Raw genomic sequence first — 27,110 nt, 5'->3', positions numbered from 1 at the left:
AACTTCCGATCGGCAATATTTTCTTTGGATCTTTTGATTTTGGATCTTCCGACCCGCTAAATAACCTTTGGAAATTCCGATTTTGGAAGATCCGATCGGCAATATAAACGTTGGATCTTTCGATTTTGGAACTTCCGATCGGCAATATATTCTTTGGATCTTCCGATTTTGGAACTTTTGAAGACCATCCAAATAAATGTGTTATTGAGTTAAATTACTATGTTTAATACATGGTATGACCACTGAGCTATAATTCTAACTATAAGCTATAATTCTATAATAGTTTATTAGCTCCAGTGAAGAATCATTATTTTTCTTTCTATGTTGGTTAACCTGCAATACCATTCTTGCTATTTATTTATTACTGTTTGTTTACCAGGGACCAGCCTGCTTTTTTAAACGTAGAAGTGTTGTAGAGTAGTAGAGTACACTTTTGTTTTTGTTTCTAAATATTTAATTGTAAACATTGGCAATATTAACTTACCGTCTGCATAATTAGTATCATATTATTTCACCCGACACACTACATATAATATAATGAGGTAAAAGCTAAGAATTAGTTTACTGATATAATAAATATAGCCCTATGTTATCTTTTGGCATTAGTTTTAAGCGATTTGGTAAGCAAAAAATATTTGTTAATTTATTAGGCTATTACTGTAGGCTACTCATTCAGAAATAGCCAATTCAACTGAATATGTTGTTCATACCCTACATTTTGTACAACATATCTGTATTAACTTAGTACGAACTTTTGAATGACTTGACTTAACTTATCTAAATCCAAAAGTAGGAGATTCAAATTAAATAGCCTAATTTTTTACATTCATGGCTAGATTGCTGATTTTTTGCCATACTCAATTTGCTTCTTTTACTTGCAGAAAGCCTAATTTGGCTTTACTCTAAAATATGCAAGTACTTAAGTTATTATACCGTACCTTAACTCAGGTTTTCTGTTCTCCAACTAATTAGGACTACAGTAGGCCTACTTCACACCTGTAAATAGGCTAATACATAATCAAACTGTTGCTTAAATTTTTTTTACTGCCCAAGCCTGTGAATTGAAATAAAAAGGCGTTTTAAACATTCTTGCCACCAAAACTAATTGTACAAATAAGTTAACCTAGGCTATTATAAGAGGTTACGTTTACGTACCTAAGTTAGCGTACGTACCTACCTGGTTTTTAGACAGACAATATGGTTTTAGACGCAACAAATCAACAAAATTGGCACTCATTGATTTCATCAACAGCAGTATAGACGCAATGGAGGCTGGAGAGACGGTAGTTGGTTGTTTTGCTGATCTCTCCAAAGCCTTCGATTGTGTCGAACCTGCGATTCTATTGGAAAAATTGGCATCAATTGGAATCTCAGGACTTGCGCTGAAGTGGCTCACATCCTATATGAGCAACCGATTCCAAGTCACTGAGATTCAAAAAAACTCAAATTCAAAAACTGAAAGAATTTCATCAACAAAAAAACTGATCTCCAATGGCGTCCCCCAGGGATCTGTCCTTGGACCTCTCCTTTTCTTGGTCTACATCAACAACATCACAGATACTGTTCCGCAGGACAGCGTCTACCTCTTTGCGGATGATACAACGTTGTTCGTAAGGGGAACTGACGACCCGGCCCTGGAGGCAGAATCTAATCAAAGGAGCAAATGATTTGGCTGACTTTTTTTCCTCAAACAAACTCAAATTAAATTCACAAAAAACAGGATACATGTGTATCCAAACTGCAAAAAGACAAAATTTAAAAAATAATAGGACTCCGAACCTATTAATTGGAGAGGATCAAATTCAAATTTCAAAAACTGCCGACTTTTTGGGGGTGAGATTGGACGATAAATTGAGCTGGGATGCACAAATAAAAAAACTGGAGGGGTCTATGGCTCGAGGGGTCTTTGTACTTCGAAGAATAAGAACCTTCGGAAACCTGGCTCTCTCTAAACTTGTGTATTTTGGCCTAATAGAACAGCACATTTTGTATTCAATCATTCTATGGGGAGCTGTTAAGAAGAATATTGACCAGATCTTTGTTTGGCAGAATATGGCAGTAAGAGCAATCTTGGGCATGCCGCCTCGGACCAGCTGCAAAAATGTTTATAAAGAACTTGGCTTTCTCACAGTCCCTTCACTTTATATCTATGAATCAGTTTGCTATATAAAATCACAGAACATTAAACCAACTTTTACAAATCACACTTACAACACACGAACAAAGGGCACACATGCAGTCCAACATAAACTCACAAAATTTGAACACAAACCAGATTACATGGGAATGAAATTGTACCAGGCCCTACCGAAAAAATTACTTGAAATTCAGAGCTTAACAAAATTCAAATCAGAATTAAAAAAATATATAGTAGAGTTAAGTTTAGAGGACATAGACAGTTACCTAGACGGTGACAAAAACTAGTATTAAGCTGGTTATTCTTTGTATTAACCCTGACCTGTCCAATTCCTTAAGGCAAAGGACTACGGACGGAGAGATCATGTATCATGTATGTATGTATGTATGTATGTAGCCTAACTCACCTTTGTCTATTATCAGTTTTAAAACAGTAGTTTGGGGATTACTAGTTACAGGTCACAGATCTATTTTACAATCCTACCATCAAGTTGTAGGCCTACTTAAACCATTCAAACATCAAAACGTCTGTCGGATTGCAATGACTGCATGCACTGCACTAGTCTAAGTCATAGCTTGATGTTTTGTATTTGAAAATGGGTCTTTGAGCCTGGAAATTAAACTTAAGTTATTAATCCCCAAACTAAGTTATTATTTTAAGACTTAAGACGGACAAAGGTAGGCTATATAAACCCAATATAAAAGGGCTGCACTTTAGTATCTGTCCTACAAGAAAGGTGTAGGACCTCGCATATCTGATTGGTACACTCCAACTCTTAGTAGACTCAAGGAGTTCATGCTGATGCTGCGTGCTAGGGGAGACGAGGCTAGGTATCTGCTAGCTAAGAAGCTGTATAACAAAAGGGTTGAGGAGGCGAAAAGTGAGCAGGTAATGTCAAATTCATTGAAAATTCCAACAATGTAAAGCTACCTGGGACGTCATAAACTTAGTCATGCCACCCACACCAGGAATGCGTTGCGCTGCAAGTCCCGATGAATTTAACAACTTCTTTATTTCATGAGTCTCAGACATAGTTACCAGTATCCCTGATGCTCCCGTCGCTGTTAAATCGTATCGTTTGTAGGTTAAATTCTAATTAAATTTAATTTAAATATCATAACCTAACCAAACCAACCAAACTTGCTGATATAATGAAAAATCGAATAAAGGTTTACTAATAGAAAAATAGTTCTGATCATAAAATTATAAATTCTAACAAAAGATGTACAGTTAAGAAATAATCACATTCTAAGCGAAATCTTTGACAAAAAGTTAAGTTCTGGGATTCAGAATTCTCGATTCCCCACCCCTCCTCCGGTGACCACTACCCTCAGGCCACAAATCAGGGGATTAACCCAAACAAAGATCTGGTCCGTTATCCGTCTCCCGAGATGATCATAGTACCTTTGTTACTGACTAAGATCAGGTGTTTCATTATTTAGGACTAGCAGAGTACCCCGTACTTCGTACGTGGTTGGCATACAAGTATAAAATGCTTATTGCAGTTATTGGAGAGGACACGGTTTAAGAAAATTTGGTCTTTTAATTTATACGGTATCATATAGGGTAGCACACATCTACCATAGACCTTATGTTCTACCACTGCACCTAAACCATAGAAAAAAGTTAAGTTCTCATTGTGTACCACAACTTTTTGTTGTTAGTTGGATCAAATTAGCTGTTGTCATAAATGAAAAAAAACATAATAGTGCTGCACACTGTTGGTAACCTTATAACTTTCTAATACTATTTATTATCACGGAACCAACTTGTGCTGATGAAATGGCTGACAACATTCTTTAATTCCTTTAAATATGAACACTCATAAGGTTAACATGAGAAACTCCAGTGCCACTGGGGCGGAGCCCGAAAGGATTTTTTAAGGTTGATTATGTCTATATGTTCATCGGGAATGTCAGCTATCATCATACCAATTTTCAACCTTTTCGGTTTAGTATTTATTGCGTTTACTTGTCACAAACATCCATCCATCCACCCATCCAGTGGCGTAACAAATTTTTACAGGCCCCCCTGCAAACTCATTTTTTGGGCCCCCCTCTTATGAGTTATTTTTAGACCACCCATACAACATAATCAAACGCCCTCCCCCTCCCCACAGAGTTATTTTTGGACCACCGATACAATGATCAAACATATTAATCATAAAAAGAGTGAGAGATAAATTTTGAAAAAATTGTTATATTAAATTATGGGAATGGGTTATGTTCCATAAGAGGTTGGTTTGATGAAAGTGTTACATCACTACATCATTATATCAATATTAGTGTTTGTAAATAGTTTTGAAATCAAATTTAAAAAAAACCTCGTTTTCCATCCGTCTATCAAAATGTTTATATCAAGGAAGTTAAAAATTTTACATTTAATTTATCACACATTTATTACCCTGATAAATAGACTAATTTGTTAATTACAAGGCAAAAATATGGTTCGAATTCCCCTATTAACCCCCTTAGGCCCCTTAGTTGCCTTTTGTTGTATTGGCTATTAATTAACATCTGTGTCTAAGGAATATGTCGGCCTTGGTCCCTTTCAAAACTAAAAGGTTGGGCCACTCATCTCCATTAATTCTTGGCTTAAAATACCTACATTGGTATGGTCGCCATTTCAAAGTAAAGTATTAAAGTCAATCAATCAATTATTTAAGATGGGTACGCCTCTATAAGTGCTTATTTTAACCCAAATATGACTGAAGGATGAGAAAGTATTAATTTATTAGGTTAGTTTAATCTTTGCTCATAATTAAGTCATACACACTAAAAGCTGGTTAATTCAATAGATTGGCGTACTTTTATCACAGGATAAAATAGCCTATTGCATTTTTATTTTATCTTTGTATGGATTTCAAGCGTTTTATTATGTTGTAAGCGTTTATCTTACAACAAATGTCTTTAGTATTGGTTAATTGTGAGGTAAAATAAGATATGGGCTAACAAACACAGTCAGTAGAGTAGCAGTATATTAGGACAAAAATAAAATGTAAAATAATAAAATATTAAAAATCCCCAGCCAACGTGCATGACTCCAGGCTCCAAAGTAACAAAATGTTTGCAGACGATATAAGCAGTGTACTAAATCACCGAGAAGTAAAATATTTCTCGGTGACGAAAGTAAGATTGCATAACAATCAAAGACCCACGTTATAACACGTTAAAATTTGTTACCCTAGTTCGTTATCACTGAAGAGGCCTAAAGAAATTAAACAATAACTGATAACAACATATTATTAATAACATCAATGTTATTACTTGTTCAATACAATTATTGAATGATTGATAATACATTTAAATAAGAATTAACTCCAATTTTTCGGCCCCACTCGTCTCATGGGCCTCTCTGCTCACCGTTTCCCGCTCACCGGTTCGCGGGCCCCCTCAGCTCCCGGACCCCCCCCCCCCCCCATTGCGGGCCCTTCTGTTACGCCACTGCATCCATCCATCCATCCATCCATCCACCTATCCATCCATCCATACATCCATAAGGCCTACATTCATACATCCGAACTTTCTTAGTTACTTTTAATATTAGTAGGATAAGTAAACTGTTGTAATATTGCTTGTTTATGGATATATTTTTATCAAACTTGGAAAAATTATTTATTTTATACTAAGTTAATAATATTTTCCTAAAAAATCACACTTTGTTACCCTCCCTGTAGCAGCAAACCTAGGTACTCGTTAAACGTAATGTTATTGAATTAGATTTAATTGAAAATAAAGTCACACAAATGGATATTAGGCTGCAGGTTTGCTGCGGCGGAGGTATTATGGAATTGTAATTGATGTAGAAAGAAGACTTTATGTTAGTACCTAAATGATTAACTCTAATTAATATAAGTTGCTAAATAAATCAATCCCGTTGGTCACAATTAATAGCGCCGGTCGCTTGTTATTTGCCTGGCGCTACTGCAACCAGCACTACTATTCGTATTTGCTAGCAGCTATACCCGTGCCTTGCAACGGGGTCAGTATGCAAGAGGGACAATAATGGTTCTTTGAAAATGCCAAATGGTTTCACTCCTACCATTTAATTTAGAAACAAAATCTAACTGTATTACTTAACTTGATAGTAAGTTTTTGTTAACTCATCCTGTGAATACTTATTTAGGCTACCTACCTACAATACAAAACCAATGATAGATTTTAAGGTATAATAAAAGAATGTGTTTTTTGGTTTGCACTGTAAACGAAAAGCTATAACTTAACTTGATAATAGTAAGTTTTTGGACACTCATCCTGTGAATACTTATTTAGGCTACCTACGATACAAAACCAATGATAGATTTTAAGGTATAATAAAAGAATGTGTTTTTTGGTTTGCACTGTAAACGAAAAGCTATAACTTAACTTGATAATAGTAAGTTTTTGGACACTCATCCTGTGAATAGGTACTTATTTAGGCTACCTACAATACAAAACCAATGATAGATTTTAAGGTATAATAAAAGAATGTGTTTTTTGGTTTGCACTGTAAACGAAAAGCTATAACTTAACTTGATAATAGTAAGTTTTTGGACACTCATCCTGTGAATACTTATTTAGGCTACCTACAATATAAAACCAATGATAGATTTTAAGGTATAATAAAAGAATGTGTTTTTTGGTTTGCACTGTAAACGAAAAGCTATAACTTAACTTGATAATAGTAAGTTTTTGGACACTCGTCCTGTGAATACTTATTTAGGCTACCTACGATACAAAACCAATGATAGATTTTAAGGTATAATAAAAGAATGTGTTTATTGGTTTGCACTGTTCATGAAAAGCTATCACAATAGTTCCAAACCTGTCAATAAGGTAAATATTCTAACAAATTTTAGTGAAATTATAATCAGGCAAATGGAAATTCACTCAGTCTATAGGTTTCAAGCACACTATGACCACTCATAATGTTCATGTGACATTGAAAAACAGAATATTTTTGGTTTAATGCATTCTTGAATGTACGGTAAAGTACATTTCAACCTCAATTGGATTTGAACTATCAAAATCTAGCACCATACTGTCCACTTATCACATAGAAAGCTGTTCCCATTTACTTTATGGTAAATTGATTAAGGTATTATTATTTGATATGTTTGCTTGATTATATCTATAGTTTAATGTTCCAGTGGACGCGGTCGTCGAATTGTGACCATAAACAGTAGTCAACCTAAAAATAGAACTCTCCAAAAAAAAGGTAAATGATTGACACTATAGATTATTACACAGAAATTTAATATAGATAGTTACAAGACAAAAAAATCTAAATTTACAGATATTACAAAAAATTTTGATTCTTTCAATAAATATGTTGGATGCCTGCTCCATCTTCGAATTCTCGAGCAGATCTCCATTTTTTCGAGATCTTCTCAGGCACATACTTGTTGCTCTTAAAATTGAGCAAGTCAGTCTCGTTCTGATCCAATTAACTACCAGGCTGTAAGGCTTAACCCATTTTTCTGACAATCTCTCAGCTAGTGCTCTTATTAGTGTTTGAAAGTCTTTGCCTAGGATTCCGCAGACTGATGTTATCAAAGGAGTGAAAGAGGCATTCCGGCTTTCACAGGCTGACATATACTTTCTTTTCTTTTCTTCTTCTGCATTTTGTATGACATTGTCATGAGGTTTGGAAGCATATGAGGGAGCATCGGTGTCTACGACACGGATATCAAATAATGCTTCCCTCTGTGTCTCCCATACCCCTCTACATGCCAAGTCAGCTTTAATTGCAGGCCCGTTTGCATTTCTATTCTCTGCTATAAGGGGTTCTTTGATACAATTCCCCCATGCCTGTTCCATAATGTTTCCTAAAGCATCTCTAATTTCATTGTGTCGTTTGATAATTAGGCCACCTACAGGACATGTAAGGGCATGGTCTGTATTAAATTCTTTCCCACAGCCATCACATTTGGTTGGTAAATGGATCGGTGTCCGACCATATCTCAGTGCCAGGGAATCCCTAAATTCTTGGGGTGACATGTCTAAATTTAATTTCTTCAATGGTACACAGGATAACCAGCTGCCATGTTTTGATTTAGGGTCAGCATTTCATAGAATTACATTTTGCCTTTGTAGTGAAAAATATTTTAAATTTTCATTTAATAATTTGTTTTCTTCAGTTTTCTTTTGTTCTCTATGGAACTTTAATGCTTTTTTTAAAGCATCTTCATGCTCACTGAACTCAAAAGAGGTTTTTAATGCAAGAGATTGTAAGAGAACTTCACACCCTCTTTTTGACGTTTCATATATGTGTTTAGATTGTACTATTGGATCAGCCATCCCTATTCCTCCACTTTTTACTGTTAGATGAAGTAATTCATGTTCTTCTTTACATAGGCCTTCTTGTAATCCAAACAGATTGGGGAAAAGTGATGTTCTAATAGTGTGCTGGATTGGACTGAACATTTCTGGTTCAACTTTTACTACTCTCTGGAAAAAAGTCCATTCTGCTTGTAATGATTTTGTAGCAACAGTATGGGCTGATTGAGGGTGTTTTTCAGCAATCCCAGCAATATTTTCAACACGCTGGGTCCAAGCATTGATCTTTTCTGTTGCAAACTTTTTCTTTTCTTCCTCGCAGCCAATAAAGCCTCCTAAAAACTTGCTGCCATGAACAACTTCAATTCCCTCCATTTGTTTCATAACTTTTTGGGGAATTTCAAAATCATGGTTCCAAATTAGTTTGGTTTTTTTTTGCTTGAGGGTAGTATCCATATTTTGGACCAATTTCTTTAAGTTTTTGCCACCATTGTATCACATTATTAAGGGATCCTTGACAAGATGAATCATCTGCATACCAGGTCTGAAAAACATCTGGCATTCTTTTTAATTCCTGAATTAGTGGAAGAGTTGCTAATCCATACAAAATCATTGATAAAGGGTCACCTTGGGTGACACCTTCTTTGCTGAACAGTTTTTTACTAGTTCCAGGGATTATCAAGTCTGCGTTGCATTGATAAGTGTTGTAAATAAATCTGGCAGCTCTAGGCCAATGTAATCTTGCTTGCCACAATGCATTTACTCTGTTAATTTTATTGAAGGCGTTATCAGCATCAACTAATATCATGCACCATTCATTTGTATTGTCAAAGTTCTCATCCATAACAGTTTGCATAAAATGTATTGCTCCCTCTATGCCTGATTTTAGGCCTCCACATAGTTGATTAGTACCTAAAGCATGTTTTGCATCATCACCAAATGCTACTATCATGCATTTAGCTATGATCCGTCTTAGGCATTCTCCAATTCCGATTGGTCTCACTCCGGGACATTTGTCGATGGCTATCAATCTATTTGCCATTAAGGCTCTTATTTTATGCCAAGGTATTATTTCTCCATTTAATTTCATGGCTAAAGAGGCTATTGAAGATCTAAGAAGCGCACTTTTCTTTCCATGTCTTAACAAGAAATCCGTCCAATTTTCTGAGGAGCTTCCTCCTGGGCCACCACTTCCATGAAGTTGTCTTGCTACTTTCTCAACATGCTCTGCTGTTATTTCTGTGTTTTCTAGTTTGGGAACTTCACTCATGGTTTCAGGTAGTTTTATTAAATCTTTGTTTGGAATTATTTGGTCTGGATGTTTTTCTTTTAATAAATCATAAACTGTAGTGTTGGTGTCACCGATATAATCATTAGGATTAAGGATTCCTCCTACCATATTTTGGTTTACTACTCTTGATGCATCTTTTATTTTTCCACATTGAACAAGTCTGTTGAAATAAGTTTCTGTAAACTGTTTTTGTTCATTTGCATCAAGTTTTTGTTAATCTATTGACACTATAGATTAATTGTTTATGGTTTCTAAGAATGTTATTCTTTCTAATAGGGTACTGGTATGGACATGGTAGCAACATTTTTAAGTTAAATTCTTATTTTTTAAATTGTTTGACAAATAATTGTTAAAAACGCATTAATTTTTTATTTCAAAATACTGAAGTTACGGAATTGTATTAGGCAAATTTATGGTCAATTATGATCAAGTAACAAATTTTACTAGGCTATTTTATTTCTATTTAGGCCTACATCATTCTTATTTGCTAATCAAAATATTCTTTACAAAAACTCGCTTTTGTAAAAATTTTACTATATTATGATGCATGCTTCTTTTATTTCTTCAAATATTACAATGCTAAAAATCATAAGCTTACGGACCGTATTATAAATCCACTAGCATACCAGTCGTAGTAAAGTCGGTAGTAAGTCAGAAATATATCTATGAATTTGTCCCTGAATTTGAAAACAGTAAGGCCCATTTCCCGGAATCTCTTTTTGTGTAGCGAAAAGCTATTGCACTGTTGTATTGCCTTATGTTTTTTATGAAGTTAGAATCATGTAAAAACAGTTCTTTTAGTTTGTCGTTTACTTGTAGTTACGGCATGTTAATGAGTCCATTGTGGCAACATGCGTTGAAATGTCTATTTGTGGCCTCCTCTGCGAAGTGAAATGCGCCATAACGCATGCAAGTGCTGTTAAGAGGACCTAGACTGTGAGAAAAAAAAACACTCAACTCATTTTCCAGCGTTCTTCTGAAGGCAGGTTGTAAACCAGCTTGTGGATTTCTTTCATAGTTAGACCTTACATGACGTTCCCTTTCAGCATTTCTTGTGTCAGTTGAATTCCTGGATACTCTTCCACGTCTTGCAGGTCTTTCCCTACCCTGTCTAGTTACTTCACTCATTATACAAACGGGGAAAAAATTTTCAAATACATTTCATATTGAAACATTATTTAACAACATTAACTTTCGGAATAAATGTAAACATTGCAAATAAATAAGTAACAAGCTGATTAGAATGCAGACGTTTTTCAGTCCCCATGCTTTTCTTATGGTGGATATTTTACGTTATATCTCGTTTTCTGGTAACTTTTTGTGAATTCTGCTATTTTTCCCGAGTCCCTGGGGTTAAGACCTTTAATTTAAGACCTCTCCCAATTTTCTGCCACTTACCAGACGTACACAATTTTCTGGTAAAAATGTCTTACAGAATTATATATAGGTAAGGATTTGTTGAAAAGATAAAAATGTACTATGTTTTTTTTGTTTAAAAACTGGTGTTTCACTGCAACACATGTTTATGAAGGTTCAATGAATAAGTCAACTGACAGTACAGCAGTTACAGTATTTGTTGTGATATTTAAGATCTTTGTTTGACTGAAAAATAACAAGATATTATTTAATGAGTAGAGATTATTGAATATCGAAGGAATAATAATTTTTCATCCAATTTTATCTTTTGTGAGGGATGGCACCTGCATTCTTCTGTATGATTATTTTTGATAGGTGCACAAGAATAATGATCAAAAGCTATTGCTTAGTTTTAAACATATTTTTGATCTCCGAAAAGAATATTTGATTATATCGGAAGGTGGGATGGGCGGGTCCCAACAATTCTGGAAAACACTATTGTTGTGTTAAACAGGAATCTTGATATGTCGTCAAGCTAATAGGAGTGGCTGTAGGTAAAGGGATGACTTTTGAAATACATGTGGAAGAAATTTGCAAAAAAGATAAAAGAGTCTTATAAAGGAGAGAAATTAGCTAGACAGGCCAGAGCCAATAGAGGCATTACTGGGAAGCATTTGATGACTCTGTACAAAGGGTGTTGAGAAAGCAATGCTTTACAGATGCGAGTCCTGGGGTAAGGCTGCCAGGAAGATAAGATTGAAAAGGAAACTTTTCAGTATGCATAGAAGAGTTTTGTTGAAAGTAGGGAAATCATACAGCACAGTATCGCATGATACGATTAGGGTTTTGACTGGAGCCATACCACTCAAGCTGCTCATTGACGAAAGGATTATGATTTTGGAGGACAAGGCCAAGGTTAGGACTACCTTAGAAAGCAAGAGTGCCAGAAGAGAGGAGACATTAGATGAGTGGCAAATGCACTGGGAGCAGATAAGAAAGAAAGGGGAACGTTCAGATATATACCAAGCATCAGGAGAATGGAACAAGATTGGCAGATGGGCCATTATTGAACACAGGACAAGGAAAATTTCAAGGCGAATTTGTGAAGATTTAACTGGGTTGAAGAGGAAATATGCAGCTGCGCAAAAAATAGAGACCATGGGCCAGGTATTGATGAATTGTCCACTTCAAATAGGAGAGAACAGGAAGAAGTCTTGGATAGGAAAGGTCTAGAGATGGGAAAATAAAACTTGATGAAAGACAAGGGAACAATTGAGACGTTTAGGAAAGTAGCTAAGGAAGAACCAAGGATACATACAGGCTTTTAAATTGAAAAAAGAAACAAATGAAAACAAAGAAAGAAAAGGTATGAAAACTTTCCTATAAAGGGGAGAGAAAAGTTTAGAGCAAATCCCAATGGTCCCTATCGCTCAGGGTGGTAGGGATAGGGAGCGATGCTGTTAGGGTTTTGGACACATTTGTTTGTCAGGACGAGGATTAAAAGTGGCCAAAGCCTAAGAAGAAAGAAGATTTTTCACAGGGAATCTGCTTGGTAAATAAGTTCCAGACCTTAGTTGGTGGTGGGAACGAGGGCTTTGGTTGACCGTTTAGGTTATTATTGATTAATCAAAAGAGAATCTTTTACTTGTACAATAAACTGCAATATGGCACATAAACTGCGAACTCAATTATGCCTTTTACCATCTGCACCTCTAACAACAAAACCAAGAAACCAGAAAACGCCAAATAAAAAAGATCTATAGAAATCCGTATTCTCCTATGTCTAGATTGCGCATGATTACGTGCGCTATGTTCGCAGTTTTTAATAATACATTTTATTTATTTTAGAATTAAATAGTAAAACATCATTAAACAATAAAACACCATTTCGCTTCAAAACATTTAATCAAGGACTTTTTTGTAAATGATATTCTTTGTTTTTCGGTTTGGTGCGTATACAAATAGATTATTTGGTTTTCCAACGCAAGAGCAGGCCACATAAGGTTGTCCATGTGAGAAACAAGGATTTGTTAAGCCTAATTCACACACTTACAGTGATTGCCCTTGAAATTTGTTTATAGTTATCGCAAATGCGAGATGCACAGGAAACTTTAAACATTTGAATTCTAAGGTCTCTGTAGGGATGGTTGGAATATGTGGCAAAAAAAGTTATCTTCCCTTAAATTTCCCATTTAAAATTGTCGTTTCTATTCATCAGTTTCTAGTCATCAGTTTCTTCACTATTAGTCGTTTGCCCTTGCATACGCCTAATTGTAAGGATTGATATATTTGGTCTTAATTTAAAGGTACAACAATGATTTGCCATCAAGCATCGGCATTAATTTATTTCGAGTCATGCACAAAAGCAACTTCCTCCCTGTATATTTCTTATAGGAGTTTAATAGTTTTGTTTTTCTTTTAGAAGTTCGTTTGGCTTTTCTACCTTACCAATTTTCATAATTTTGATAGTTAAATGATATTGCTTAACACCTCACCAGTAACCGTCAAAATCCATGGGTTTCACCTAGGCCTAGTCTTTACTTATTTTTAAATCAAAGACACAATCTTAACACTAATACCGAAACCCTACCTAGGCTGACGTTAACCGAAACCCCCGGTCTATGAGACCCCATTTGAAAAATAATGGACCCCGCTTGGACACACACAAACCGAAACCCTCGGCCTGTGAGACCCCACTTTAAAATACACTAACGCTGGGCGTCTGAGACGGGCATGTTATGAACAGACATCCTGTCAAGGTCACGGCACCCATGCAAAATGAACAAACAGTATAGCAATAGGTAGGGGAGGAAAAGGGGGGAAGGTATTGGGGGAATGGAATCTCCCAAGTAAACAGTGTTGCCATAATACGTTTGTGAAAATTCCCGTGGGCCTGTCAGACCGGGGTTTCGGTATTAGTGTTAGAACAAACTGAATAAATGAATGAATTAATGAATTTAGTTTATTCCAAAAAACATTGGCTACAAACTGTGATTATAACTAAATAAAGTATATTAGACAGAGACTTTTGTCACTACAAATATATATACGAGTTTTAATAAAGCCAAAATATATAGAACAATAAAATAAAGAAACTAGCAGACATAGGCAGTGCTACCTGTGTGTCTGCTAAGTTGTTGTCAAATAGAAAAAAGAAAAATTATTGAATTTTGGAATGGCAATTAAAAAAGACAATAGGTCGTTATTATTATTAGTTAAGTAAGTGAATTTAACTACTACATGGTTGTATTGTATAGTTTTACCAGCTGTTGCCTTAACCCTTTCAGTGCTATGAAACGATATATCGTTGTTTTAAAAAATCTCTAAGGGATATAGAGAGGAAGGTTATTTTAACAAAAAGTTGCAAAACGGCCATTGGTGACCTGCATGTTCATAGGATACACTAACAACCACTTAGCTAAAAGATTCGCCCAATCCGATGATTTCGAGGTGTATATATAAACCAAGGATTATGAACACCTCACTATGCCCCAGTGGTTGTAGTATATCGCTACAAACACACAGGTCACCAATTATTTGCCACACAGGACGGGAATCAAACCCGAGCAGACGAATGCCACTGGCCAGGTGACACACGCCCTAGCCTTCTCGGCTATCTGTGCTTGAAGACTGAGGAGTCAAAAACTGGTATTTAAGCTGACGCCACCGATTGCGAACAGATAGCGCTACAGATGGTTGTTCAACGCGTTACTAGGTAGCAGCACTAGTTAGTCATGGACTATTTAGATGATACTTTTCAGTTGAAACACAACAGTGATCATAAATGTGTTCCTGAGACTTTGCTGCAAAACATTATTTTCCCTAAAATGGCTATATTACGATAACCTCGTCCAACTAAATCAAAGTTAAATTCAATATTACATTGTAAACTATATGTCTTATGATTTTATGAGATTTTGGTTTCAAACAATGCTATCAGAACATAAAAAATTATAGGAAAACCAAGAAAATTACAACAAATACCATGTTTTATTTAATGTTTACTACAAATACCGGGATTTATCTTTGTTATATATTTTCTTAATGTCTTATTATTCAAAATTAGCCTAATTAATAAAATAGTGACAACATTACGGTTAAAATTCAACAACAGGTAATGGAATTGAAAGGCAAACAAAAAAGTTACGAAATACAAATTATTGGCCTAGCACTGAAAGGGTTAATCGATAGTGTAAATTCCAAAGTATTAACCTGTTCTAATGTATACAAAATTATTCTCCATAAGAGTGCCATGGGAACTTTAAAGACCACTGGGGCAGAGCCCTGAGGAGTTTACCAAAATGTTATTTAACACAAACCTTCCCAGGGGTGTATATAACAACTTCCCAAAGCAGGCGGCTCCAGAGGGTAGGCCCGGGCCACCCAAAATTTTGAAAACCTATATATACAGTGTGTAAATTAAGTATGGAAACAAATCTGTATTTTTAAAACCGAAATAGATAGAAATATTCTATTTGTGGCAATAATAGTTAACAAAGATTCCGCAATTTTTCACATGAAAAATATTTGTTTACCCCCCTAACAGGGTAGGTGGTAGGGGGTGACTTATTTTTTTCAAATAGCAACCCCTATTGAGTGACCCCTCATTTTGAAGAGTTTGTCAAAAGAAACACAATGACGCAAATCCGAGGTGAATATCTCACTCCTAGCCCAAATGGCGGATATTCCAAAATTTGATTTATTGTACGTGAAAAGCACCAATTTCACAAATAATGGAAAGAAATCTGTATTTTTAAAACCGAAATAGATAGAAATATTCTGTTTGTGGAATTGATTGTTGACATAGGTTCCGCAATTTTTTTAATCAACAATATTTTTTCAACCCCTTTAACAGGGTAGGGGGTGGGAGTGACTTATTTTTTTCAACAACAACCCCTATTGAGTGACCCCTCATTTTGAAGGGTTTGTTAAAAGAAAAAGAATGACGCAAACCCGAGGTAGATATTTCACCCCTAGCCTAAATGGTGGGTAATGAAAAATTTAATTTTTGTAAAAAAAAGCCCATTTTGGAATATCCGCCATGTTAGCTAGGAGTGAGATATTCACCTCGGATTTGCGTCATTGTGTTTCTTTTGACAAACCCTTCAAAATGAGGGGTCACTCAATAGGGGTTGCTATTTGAAAAAAATAAGTCACCCCCTACCACCTACCCTGTTAGGGGGGTAAAAAAATATTTTTCATGTGAAAAATTGCGGAATCTTTGTTAACTATTATTGCCACAAATAGAATATTTCTATCTATTTCGGTTTTAAAAATACAGATTTGTTTCCATACTTAATTTACACACTGTATAAAATCCAATGTATGTTTGTTTGTTTGTTTGTTTGTCCTTTATGGACTACAAAACCGCTCGACAGATTGTAATGAAACTTTCAGGCATTATTAAGCATTATTCAAGGATGGTTTGTGTGAAGTTTGGTGTAGATCCGTCAAAAGGGCTCCGCCCCAGTGGCACTGGAGTTTCCCATGTTAAACTTATGAGTACTAATATTAAAATGGAATTAAAGAATCTTAACAGCTGGTTCAACTAAACAATTTGATTCTGTGATGTTCAATAGCATTAAAAAGTTAATAGGTTTACCAACAGGGTGCAGAACTATTATTTTTAGCGAATTTCCCTATAGGGAAGTAGCTATTACCGTAGGTCTCATGGTAAGACTTAGGCCCGGGACCGATTTACTTTTTCATTTTAATGTCCCCAGAGGCCAAAAACACCATTCGTTCAAATTTTTATATATGTATATATATATATATATATATATATATAGATTTATATATATATATATATATGTGTCCGTGAACACGATAACTTGAGTAATTTTTATCCGATTTTGATGAAATTTGGTTTGAAGGTGTAAGGCGGGATAAACTTGAATGAGTTCGCGATCCAGCATGATCGGCCCATGGGAACAGGGTTTTATGGGGTAAAAATTGGTTTTTCTCACTTTTTACCCTCAAAACACAAAATTTCCCAATTTTTCTCTAAACCTTCTTAAAGAGCTTAAAAAAACAAACAATTCAGTATATCAAAGTGTTTTTGTACGGTTATTGGTTACGGAGAAAACTAAAAAAATGGTAAATTTAAAATTCCCATGTTATTCTTATGGAGAATATTGTAAAATGTTGTAGTTTGCTTGTTTATGGATATATTTTGATCAAACTTGGCAAATTTATTTATTTTATAGTAAGCTATCAATATTTTACTAAAAACACACTACTTTATTAGTTTCGTTGTAGCAGCAAACCTAGGTACTCGTTAAACCTAATGTTATTTAAATAGATCAATTGAAAATCAATTCGGCCAAATGGAAATTCGCTTAGACGGCAGGTTTGCTGCAGCGGGGGTATTTATTTTTCATAACGCTTCTCTATGCTAAATTCCAATGATGAGAAAAACAGACACAATCTCAATTTATTTAGAAGTAATGTTGAAAAAGCGAAAAATCGTTGTCACAAGCATTTTTACTAATATGATTTTGTTTATATCATATATCTGCAAAAGTCATACAACGGGTTTCAATAACTAGAGGGGAAATTCTGAGCGAGCTGCACTTAAATTTTGCAAGATCATAAAATGTATCTTATTTATGTTTCATTGCATACTTTTACATTACAAAGTTGTTATTATTTCAGAGATGTAAATGTCTGTCTATGGTTTGTAATAAAATGTTTTTCGTAAATTATTGAATGTTTGTTTACAATATTATTTTATTTTAACTATTAAACTCATTTAACTGTAACTGAGGAAGGCTCAGGTCCCTGGTACTTCGGTTAATAAAATTAAAAAGAGATTGATTTGAAATCTATATATATATAAAAGGCAAAGCCCTCACTGACTGACTGACTGACTGACTGACTCAATCACTCATTCACTCATCACTAATTCTCCCACTTCCCATTTACCTAGGAGGCTGAAATTTGGTACACTGATTCTTTAGGCATTAAATAGGAAAACTAAGTGGTTTTTATTCTGATCGGACTCTCGGGCTCCGCCCCAGTGGCTCTGGAGTTTCCCATGTTAACTAATGAGTACTCATATTTAAATGGAATAAATGAATCTTAACAGCTGTTTCAATTAAACAAGTTTATTCTGTTCTATGATGTTCAATAGCATTAAAGTTACAAGGATTACCAACAGAGTGCAGCACTATTATTTTTTTTTTAATATTTGACAACAGCTAATTTGCAACCAAAAGGTGATTGAGCTTAGCGAACCAACTTCAACCTGGAGGCGAGTTAGCTTAGCGAACGTGCTGACCTGAAGGCAAGTGAGCGCAGCAAACAAACTTCAACCAGGACGTGACTGAGCCATGCGAACGAGCTCTCTTGAAAATGAGCGAGCATTTGACATAAAACCACATTAGGACGGGACGACGTCTGTCGGGCCAGCTAGTTGTAAATAAATAAAGACATTTAAGTAGGCCTTGTGTAATTAAAGGGAAAGCATTAAAGCATTAAAATTTTATATGCCTCAAACTTCTTGTCCCCTGATAAAACTCCTTCTTGACCCTTGTCAGGCCTACCCAAAAAATTATTCCTGGAGCCGCCCCTGTCCCAAAGTTTCATCACAATTGAATGGCTGGTTGGGTAATGCATTTTAAAGGACAAACAAACATACATTGGATTTTATATATATATAAACTAGCTGGCCCGTTTGAAATGTATCTGAATTTTGTTACAGAAAATAACCGAGAAAATGTGTATGAGGACAATGTAGTTTTCATTACCAACAGCCCCAAACCTCGAGGACGTCCGAGGAGATCAGCTATTTTGTCCAGAGTTAATCAGGCCAGATGTCCCACTGGGGTTGTGCCCAAGAACACCACAACCAATAGTAGAGCACTGTCACGCATCTCTCCTGTGCCTACCTTGCCTGTTTTACAGCTCACATCGATCATCCCTAGGTTTTCTCTGTTAGCTCCAATTTTTCGGAATCCTCAACCCATCAAATGTCTGGTGTCCGGTGTCAATGAGGGACAGAGGGTGGTCTGTGTACCTCGGCCAGTCAACAGGGTGGCGAGAAGTCCTCTGGAGGTATGTCAGTAGTATTGGTGATTTAATTTATTTTAACGTATTATTTTATTGATACAGTCAACATGTGTTGTTATAGATAATTCGTAATATATATAAGGTTATTGAGTGTTAGAAGCTAGTGTGTAGTTATAGTAGTCAATGCCTGACTTATCTCAAGATAGCTTCTTGCTGGGTTAGCTTTATGTAGAAATAAGGTTTCAGTAGTTTTAGAGACTGCCACTGATGGGGATTGCACTTCAATCATTTGTTTGGGGTACCTAGGAGTATTGTACTGGAAATGTTGGGGTGGAGAGATTTGTTTCACAGTTCAGATTTTGATGAGTAAGGCCCCTGTTACAATACGGTGGCTAGCCACATCACCAGTCACATGGCTAGCGACTGACACGGTGGCTGGCCACGTCGCCGATTACCAAACACGTCTGTTCAACACAGTTCAGTATTCTAGTTGTAAAAATAAATGCTATCAAACAGTGAGTAGAGGTCGTGCGCTTGGAAGGGAATAGCGGGGAGAGTGGCGGGGACAGAGGCGTGGCAGGGGAAGTGTTGCTATGGGAGGCGCTGGCGTACTAACCTAGGCGAAAAACTTAGTTTCACTTACCATCACATTACACATTACAGCAGTAGCGTAGCCAGGATTACGTTAAGGGGGGGGGTTATTCAACGTGACCATGCCGGGGGGTCTGAGGGGTATGGAATACCCTCCAGTCTACAGGGGGGTCTGGGGGTCCTCCCCCGGAAAAATTTGGAAAAATAATAGCTGTAAACTAGCGTTTTTATGCAATCTAGACATATTAATTTTTAAAACATAAATTGATTTTTAATTGAGTTTTTATTAGGCCTATAGGTATGTAACCTATTTGATTAAGGTGTTTAAACATGAATTTAAATTTGTTACCGTTTTACAGAAGAATATTAAAAATGTAACTAAAATAGTTTCTTAATAGTTCTTGCCTGATTTTCATTTTGCTAACTTTGGCCTAACTTCAGTTTCTTTCCAGGCCGCTTACAATTATCATCACTCATTCTTCAGGACTATCATAGTTAATTCAACTTCAGATATGTAAATGTAATTAATCACAAGGACAATGATGAGATAACGTAATATTTCAGCACCCAATAATCGATACGTAATTTATCTAAAAGTTCACAACCTCAAATCACGGTCAATTGTTTTACAACGCACGCAGTAACGCAGTAAGGGCATTAGTGATCTGATCTGTCTAGTGTCTAGCCTAGCCTATGTGACTACTGACACTGACAGTGACACTAACCAACCAGACTACTCCCCCGCGCAAAATGACGGCTAGCGAATCCACAGTGGGAACGGGGAGCGAGTAGAACTGGTGGAAGTGGAACCACTATTATAGTACTGTTCCAGCTCTGACTACATGGCTACATGTGATAGAATCAATGCCCGCCCCGTTTCATCAAAGCTTTGGTGAATATAGTCGTAGTGTACGCCTTTTGCCGTGACATGAAAAATGTTGTAAAACACTTAATATATTTCTAAGACTAGGTAAATTGTTTGGCACTTTCTTTATTTACTGGTTAGCATAAAAGTATACTACGAAAACATATTTACTTCAACAGTAAAATATATATATATAGGGACACCCAAGGGGGGGGGTTGTAACCCCCAAACCCCCCCCCCCCTTGGCTACGCCACTGCATTACAGCTGCTCGACACCACTGAACTCTCCATCGCTGCTATCGTCGGTAGATGGATTGTCAGCATCTTCGCTGTCACTGCTGTTGTCCCTAACACGTATCACGAAGCTGTCGGTTAACTCATCAGCATCCATTTTGTGCTCCATATATTTTCTTTGTATTAACCTAAGTATTAACATATGCGAATGCAAGTACTACTGGGAGAAAGGGGCCGCCGAAACTGCGTTTGCCCTGGGCACCGCCAACAAAAGGGACTGCTCTGCCTACCATATGAGAACTTAGAAAACTTATAATTCAAAACCTACCTTATTTAGCTTAAATTGCAGCATACAGAGTAGATAAATACATCAAAAACCACTGATCCTTTATTATATTGCAATTAATTTACAATATGTCAACAGAACAAGAACAAAGACAACTGGCCAGAAGACTTGAAGGGCTTGTTGGAAGAATTTGACGAACTTCCTGAGATAAGGACGACCAGCATGATCAAGTGGTTATTGACTTTGGGAGACAGATATCGGCCAAAAGCGGTCCAGAACATCCAAGATATGTGGAACAGCATGCCAGAGGTCTGGGAGGACAAAGTGAACATGGCTCTGGAGATTATTGGTATTGACCCTGTCCAGCAATCTGCAAAAGCTACTCAGGAGTCTGTCAATGCTTCCCAGCTAACTGTAAACACTTCCATGAGAGGTGTAATCCCTTCTGTAAACACTGCTGAAGTATCACCAATGTCTCTTCTTCTCCGTTGTGCCACTGTAAACATGCACCCAGAGTGTTGTGGGGCTGCTTCAACTTTCACCAATGATTCCAAGCTTCAGAGTGCTGGTTTGCTGCAAGTTTGCAAAGCTAAAGTAAGTAAAAATGTTTACGTTTTGTTTTTATAGTTGGCAGACAAAGCATTTTTTAAATGCTTTCTTGGTTTATGTACATTAGAGTCACAAACGAACGATTGAGTACCAAGAGAGTTTCGTGCTATTTCTGTGCGGTACGACAGTAAGTACACTGTTGTGGGTGTATCGAAACAACACCTTTTGCCACCCCTGTATTTAAGCTATAAGCTATATATAACTGTAGGTACTTTCGGAATGGTTCAGCGTGATGCACACCACACAGTTTGCCGCTTCATACCTGTGTCCTCACATGTCTTAGTGGTCGTATTTGATTTGCATAAAATTCTGACCCTTCAAATGGGTTTGCAAGGGTTACTCAATCCTTTGTTTTTTTCTTACAAGTTTACCAATTCAATTGTATTTGAAATTGAAAAGACACATTTAATTTTTTCAAAGAAATTAAAGAACGACAAATGACCATATCTACTACTAATTTAATGATATCCAATATGAATCGTAAGGGGTAAATTTGTGCTTTTCACTAGCATGTGTCTAACCAATTATACTCCATTCACAAAATGTAGGCGGTTTAGGGGAAGAAATCCATCCCCTCCTCATCTTGATCCTATTAAAACATAGCTCAACAGCTGAGATTTGTCAAAACGTCATAGCTTGTTTTTCATAGAAAACATGCAGAAGTAAAATAAACTTATTATGCAATAAACCATTTTGGAAACTATCTAAAAGACAAAAAAATAATAGCCCACTATAGGATTGTGATACCTGCCTGTTGACTAGTTCAAGCTAATAGAGGAAAGGGCTTCTAAAATAAACTGCAGTAGATATGCATGAATATTAAATAGTCTTTTGATTGAACATCGAAGTAGACGTTTTGTACCTTATTTTTGGCTTCTTTTCCTGTGTGTGTAAAGAAGAAAATTTCTTTTGCAGTAATACCCTCAGTGTTCAAAGTGAATGGTAATCACTTTGTAAAACTTTATCAAAATATGAAAAAAATGTTTGAATTAAACTGGTTTAGGGTTTTTAGTTTTAGCGAATTTCCCATATAGGGAATAAGTTATTACCTCAGGTCTCATGGTAAGACATAGACCCGGGACCGATTTACTTTTTTGTTCTGAGGTCCCCAGAGGCTAAAAACACCCTCTGTTCGAATTCAAATATATACAGTTGACTCTCGCTAATCCACACTAATGTGGCGGACATCCATTCCGGATTACGAAAAATCCGGACTATCGAGAATTTACTAAATACAGTACTGTATATAGCAGTTTTTTCAATTTTGTTTCAGGTCCACAGTATTGATAGCCGGGCAATGCAGTTCCACCGGTAATAACTTTTACCGCCATGTTATCCGAGTTTTTGATTATCCGAGGTAGTCTCGGTGCCGTTCAGCTCGGATAATCGGACTTCTACTGTACTGTGCCACTAAAAAAATCACGATTGCTGATCCGAACTAACCGGAGTCCGGATGAGCGAGAGTTTACTGCATTTATATACATATTTTATTTATTTTTTTATGAAAATGCCAAATAACTGGTATATTGTTCTTGAGGATTTTTTGAGAGAATTATGAAAAATGAAACATGAACCAGTGAGAATTTTCGTTTAATACGTTAACGTTTTCAAGCAGAGAGAAATTAATGAAATGTAAAAATGAACAAAACAAATAGATAAATATGAACAGTTTACAAATAGTTTAATTTTGAGAACATATGATTGAGTACAGTATGATTACATATGATTGAAACTCACAATGAGATTTATCAACTATCGTGTAAACATTGCCCAAAAGAATACATTGGCTCATTAAGAGTTTGAATGACAGGCCATCGTTTTGATGTCACTGATGTGGTACATGAAGAAAAAAGAAAACCAATCTATAATCATGCTGCTCACCACAACCAAAATTTTGAAGGCTGCTATACCCTTAAAGCCCTTAGCAACCAACTGGTCTTAAAAATTAAAATTTCCCTCTGGTTTAAGATAGTTAAGATAAGTTTAAGATAGTAAGTGGTTTTAATTTAAGATAGTAAAAAAGTGATTAAACTCGGCTGAATTTTAATTTTCTTTTAGGCTGATTTTATTTTTCTTTGATATGTACTCAATCATGTTCTCAAAATTAAACTATTTGTAAACTGTTCATATTTATTTATTTGTTTTGTTCATTTTTACATTTAATTAATTTCTCTCTGCTTGAAAACGTTTGTATTAAACGAAAATTTGCACTGGTTCACGTTTCATTTTTCATAATTCTATTAAGAAATCCTAAAGAACAAAAAATATATATGTGTCAGTTAACGCGATAACTAAAGCAAAAATGATCCGATTTTGATGAAATTTGGTACAAACCTGTAAATCTACGTTTATTCGGACAAGTTCGCGAACCAGCAGCATGATCGGACTATGGGAACGGGAGTTTAAGGGAGGTTTTATGGGGTAAACATTGGTTTTTCCCATTTTTGACCCTAAAAACAAAAAAATTCAAAATATTTTTCCAAACCATTTTGTAGGGATTAAAAAAAAGAAATAATTTTGTATCTTGAAGCATTGTTGTATGCGTAACGGTTACGGAAATAATTTAAAATATTGTAAAATTTAAAATTCCTATGTTATTCTTAAGGGAGAATAAATAAACGGTTGAAGTTTGCTTGTTTATGGATATATTTTAATCAAATTTGTCAATTTTGTTTATTTCATACTAAGCTATCAACATTTCAATAAAATAAGCACTTCAATACTTCCCTGTACTCTGTAGCTGCAAACATAAGTAATCATTTAAATTAATGTTATTTAAATAGGAAATAAATCTGACAATTTTAAGGGAATATTATATTTTAGTAGAATTCCAGCCAGGAAAATGGAAATTCGCTCAGCCTGCAGGTTTGCTGCGGCGGGGGTATATTAGATCTTCATTTGAGATTTGTAGCTCTTTCACTCTCATGTCTTACTTTATTTCTGTCAAAATAATAAACAGTTATATTAATGTCGCTTGTGGTATATTTACTTTTGCGACTGGTGGTTTCAGAACAATATTTTTGTTGACAGGTTGTTGTGGAGGCCCAGCCCAGCCTCATACAAGACTTGAACCAGCTGTCTGCATTGGCTGGGACTGGCAGCTATAGTAATTAAATAGCTTTATGCAATACATAACAAGACTGTAAAGTGTGATAGTTGCAAACATTTGCTCAATGGTCAGTATTTTATTATAGATATATAATATATTAGTTACTACTTTCAAGTAGATTTATGTGGCCTGGTTGCCGTTGATTTCTAGTTTTGAAGAGTTTTATGTACATTAGTCATAGGTTAAAAGATGACTATTACTGTTATAAAAAATATTTTTCTATATTTTGGAACTTTGGATGGTTAATGAGTCCTCAACTCGTAAAAATGTGCCTTCAAAAGGTACATAAACTTAACTCAAACTTGTGAGTGGAAATTAAATTTAAACCATATGTGACAGTCAATTTTACATTAGTTACAATGAGACCATGTTAGTTAAAATATTTCAGAATGTTTAAAAAAAATGACTCATATTTTATTGATTGTGTTTTGTTCTTGATAATGTTAGGTAATACTGTGCTAGTTGCATTGATTGCTTGATGATAATACTCTTATGTTCCTTTTTTTGTTCCTATGATTCACCATAGTATTTAAGTGTTTGTTCAATGTTTTTTTATAATTTTTATATAAAATTGTTTAATGAAATTTGTTGTATTGTATTATTAGCCTAAACCATCAATTTCTCACCTATAAAAGCCATCGGCAAATAATAACAGCTTAACTTGAATTATCGCTAGCATTTGGCTGTAAAATGCACCTATAAAAAATTACATTATCCTTCATAAACTACATCTAATGTCATACAACAATTAACCCACTGTATCAGATTGATTTTGTTTGACTACTATCTATGCTACTATGTAGTGTTCTATGAAAACAATCTTACACATTTTAAAGTTACAAACAATTAAATTTGTTTAGTTTTGAATGGAATATTGTTGATGGTAGTTCAAGTTTTAAATGTGCACGGCCTAATTAATATGAGGTTTGTGGTTAAAATGTATGAACTTTATGGAGCAAAAAACCACCAGTCCAAGAAAGATCTAGGCTTGGATTTAGGGATCAATTACTTTGATCTGTTCCTAAAATTAACAATTTACTATCTGCATGTTGAAGGTAATTAGACGGCGGAAATTATAGTTTTACCCTCAAAAAATTCCTACAAGATGTATTTCTGCAGTTTTCTGAAGTATTATGTGTATTGATCAACATACTAAAGTTTACCAAAGTTTGACCACCGGAAACGCCTTATTTTCAAGATGGCGTCCAATATGGTGTAAATTACCTAACGCATGCAATTTTTGCTCTAGAAAAGTAATACTGGTGTCTACCTATATGTTTTCAGGGCCACTGAATGCAAAAAATACATTTAAAATTACAACAAAAATTTATTTTTTACAAAACAGCACATTTACAAGTACATTTACAAGTATTCATTGTCAACTTCTTCATCCCAGAGTCATTGAATTTATTTTCACAGTTTCAGGTTTGGCACAGTCCACATGCAGACGTGCATGGTAGTCCATATCTTGTGCAACTGTATCGCATTGTTTGATACGCAGTTGTGCAATTACAGTGTAGAATATATGTAGAAGACTTTCTGGTGCAACAGGTTTATTAGTCATTATCAGTACATACTTATTGCTCTCTAGCTTCCATCCCCAATTAATAGTATTCATATTTTTATCCATTCCAGTCCAATTCATGATTTGAAAATACACTCTTAGGCAATGGTATTTTGTTGATGACTCGGTTGGAGGAAGTCGTTCTGGAGTAACAAATGATGTAGCAAAAACAATCTTTTTACTTAAGAGTTTACAGCGCAATGGGCAAAGCTAGGGAATCGGCACTTCTGCCCCCAAATAAAACTGCCATTACTTTGCTTCCGTGCATCTCTATGTCAGTCTAGCTTTTGGTTCGGAGTTAGAAACAAATTTGCACAATCTTCAATCGTTGCATTTCTGCTAATAAGCCCCTGGAATGCTGACTTCTTTCCTACACTGAATATGTGCGATGTTGAATCACATCTGGTGAATGCATGGATGAATAGTATGCGAACACAAGTTCTTACCCAGTATTTGTTTGATCTCATTGTCATAGACTTTATGGTTTGTACAAATCTGGAGTAACCGAATCAGCCGCATTCTTTTCAAAACGCAGAACTTCATTGTATGAAGAACTAAATCCCTTGGCATGTAAAGTATCGACAAGAAATTGAGATCAATATAGATGGTTTACCTGAACTGCAAGGCCGATTTGTAAAGGGAGCAACAACAGCGTGTGGTCGGGCTGCTTGGATGATGGCTTGACCAATTCCTGCTACCTTACGATATGTATTTTTGCCTACAAAAACAACATTTAACAAAGTCTGCAAGCATCCAGGTATGAAAGAAAGGGCGGAATCCAGATTCAGGAATTTCTCACTT

The 27,110-nt window shown here is 35.6% G+C and overlaps 1 protein-coding gene across 1 annotated transcript; it reads left to right on the top strand.

Moving 5' to 3' along the window:
* Positions 1-424: 424 nt before the first annotated feature.
* On the top strand, positions 425-25,275 carry LOC128986582 (uncharacterized). Its single transcript, XM_054407019.1, has 5 exons — positions 425-542; positions 7,266-7,333; positions 18,744-19,096; positions 21,166-21,621; positions 24,667-25,275. Exons 1-5 carry the CDS (start codon positions 538-540, stop codon positions 24,748-24,750), a joined length of 966 nt encoding a protein of 321 aa, XP_054262994.1. The 5' UTR covers positions 425-537; the 3' UTR covers positions 24,751-25,275.
* The last annotated feature ends 1,835 nt before the right edge of the window (positions 25,276-27,110 follow it).

The sequence above is a fragment of the Macrosteles quadrilineatus genome, unplaced genomic scaffold (genome assembly GCF_028750875.1).
Source record: "Macrosteles quadrilineatus isolate MER2022 unplaced genomic scaffold, UCM_ALF_1.0 Scaffold_2__2_contigs__length_208266976, whole genome shotgun sequence".
NCBI lineage: Eukaryota > Metazoa > Arthropoda > Insecta > Hemiptera > Cicadellidae > Macrosteles > Macrosteles quadrilineatus.
This window is presented reverse-complemented; position numbering and strand designations above follow the sequence as displayed.

Coding starts and splice junctions, on each gene's coding strand:
- LOC128986582 (XM_054407019.1), top strand. Junction 19,097..21,165: donor TGGCGAGAAGTCCTCTGGAG/GTATGTCAGTAG, acceptor ATATGTCAACAG/AACAAGAACAAAGACAACTG. Junction 21,622..24,666: donor TGCAAGTTTGCAAAGCTAAA/GTAAGTAAAAAT, acceptor TTTTGTTGACAG/GTTGTTGTGGAGGCCCAGCC.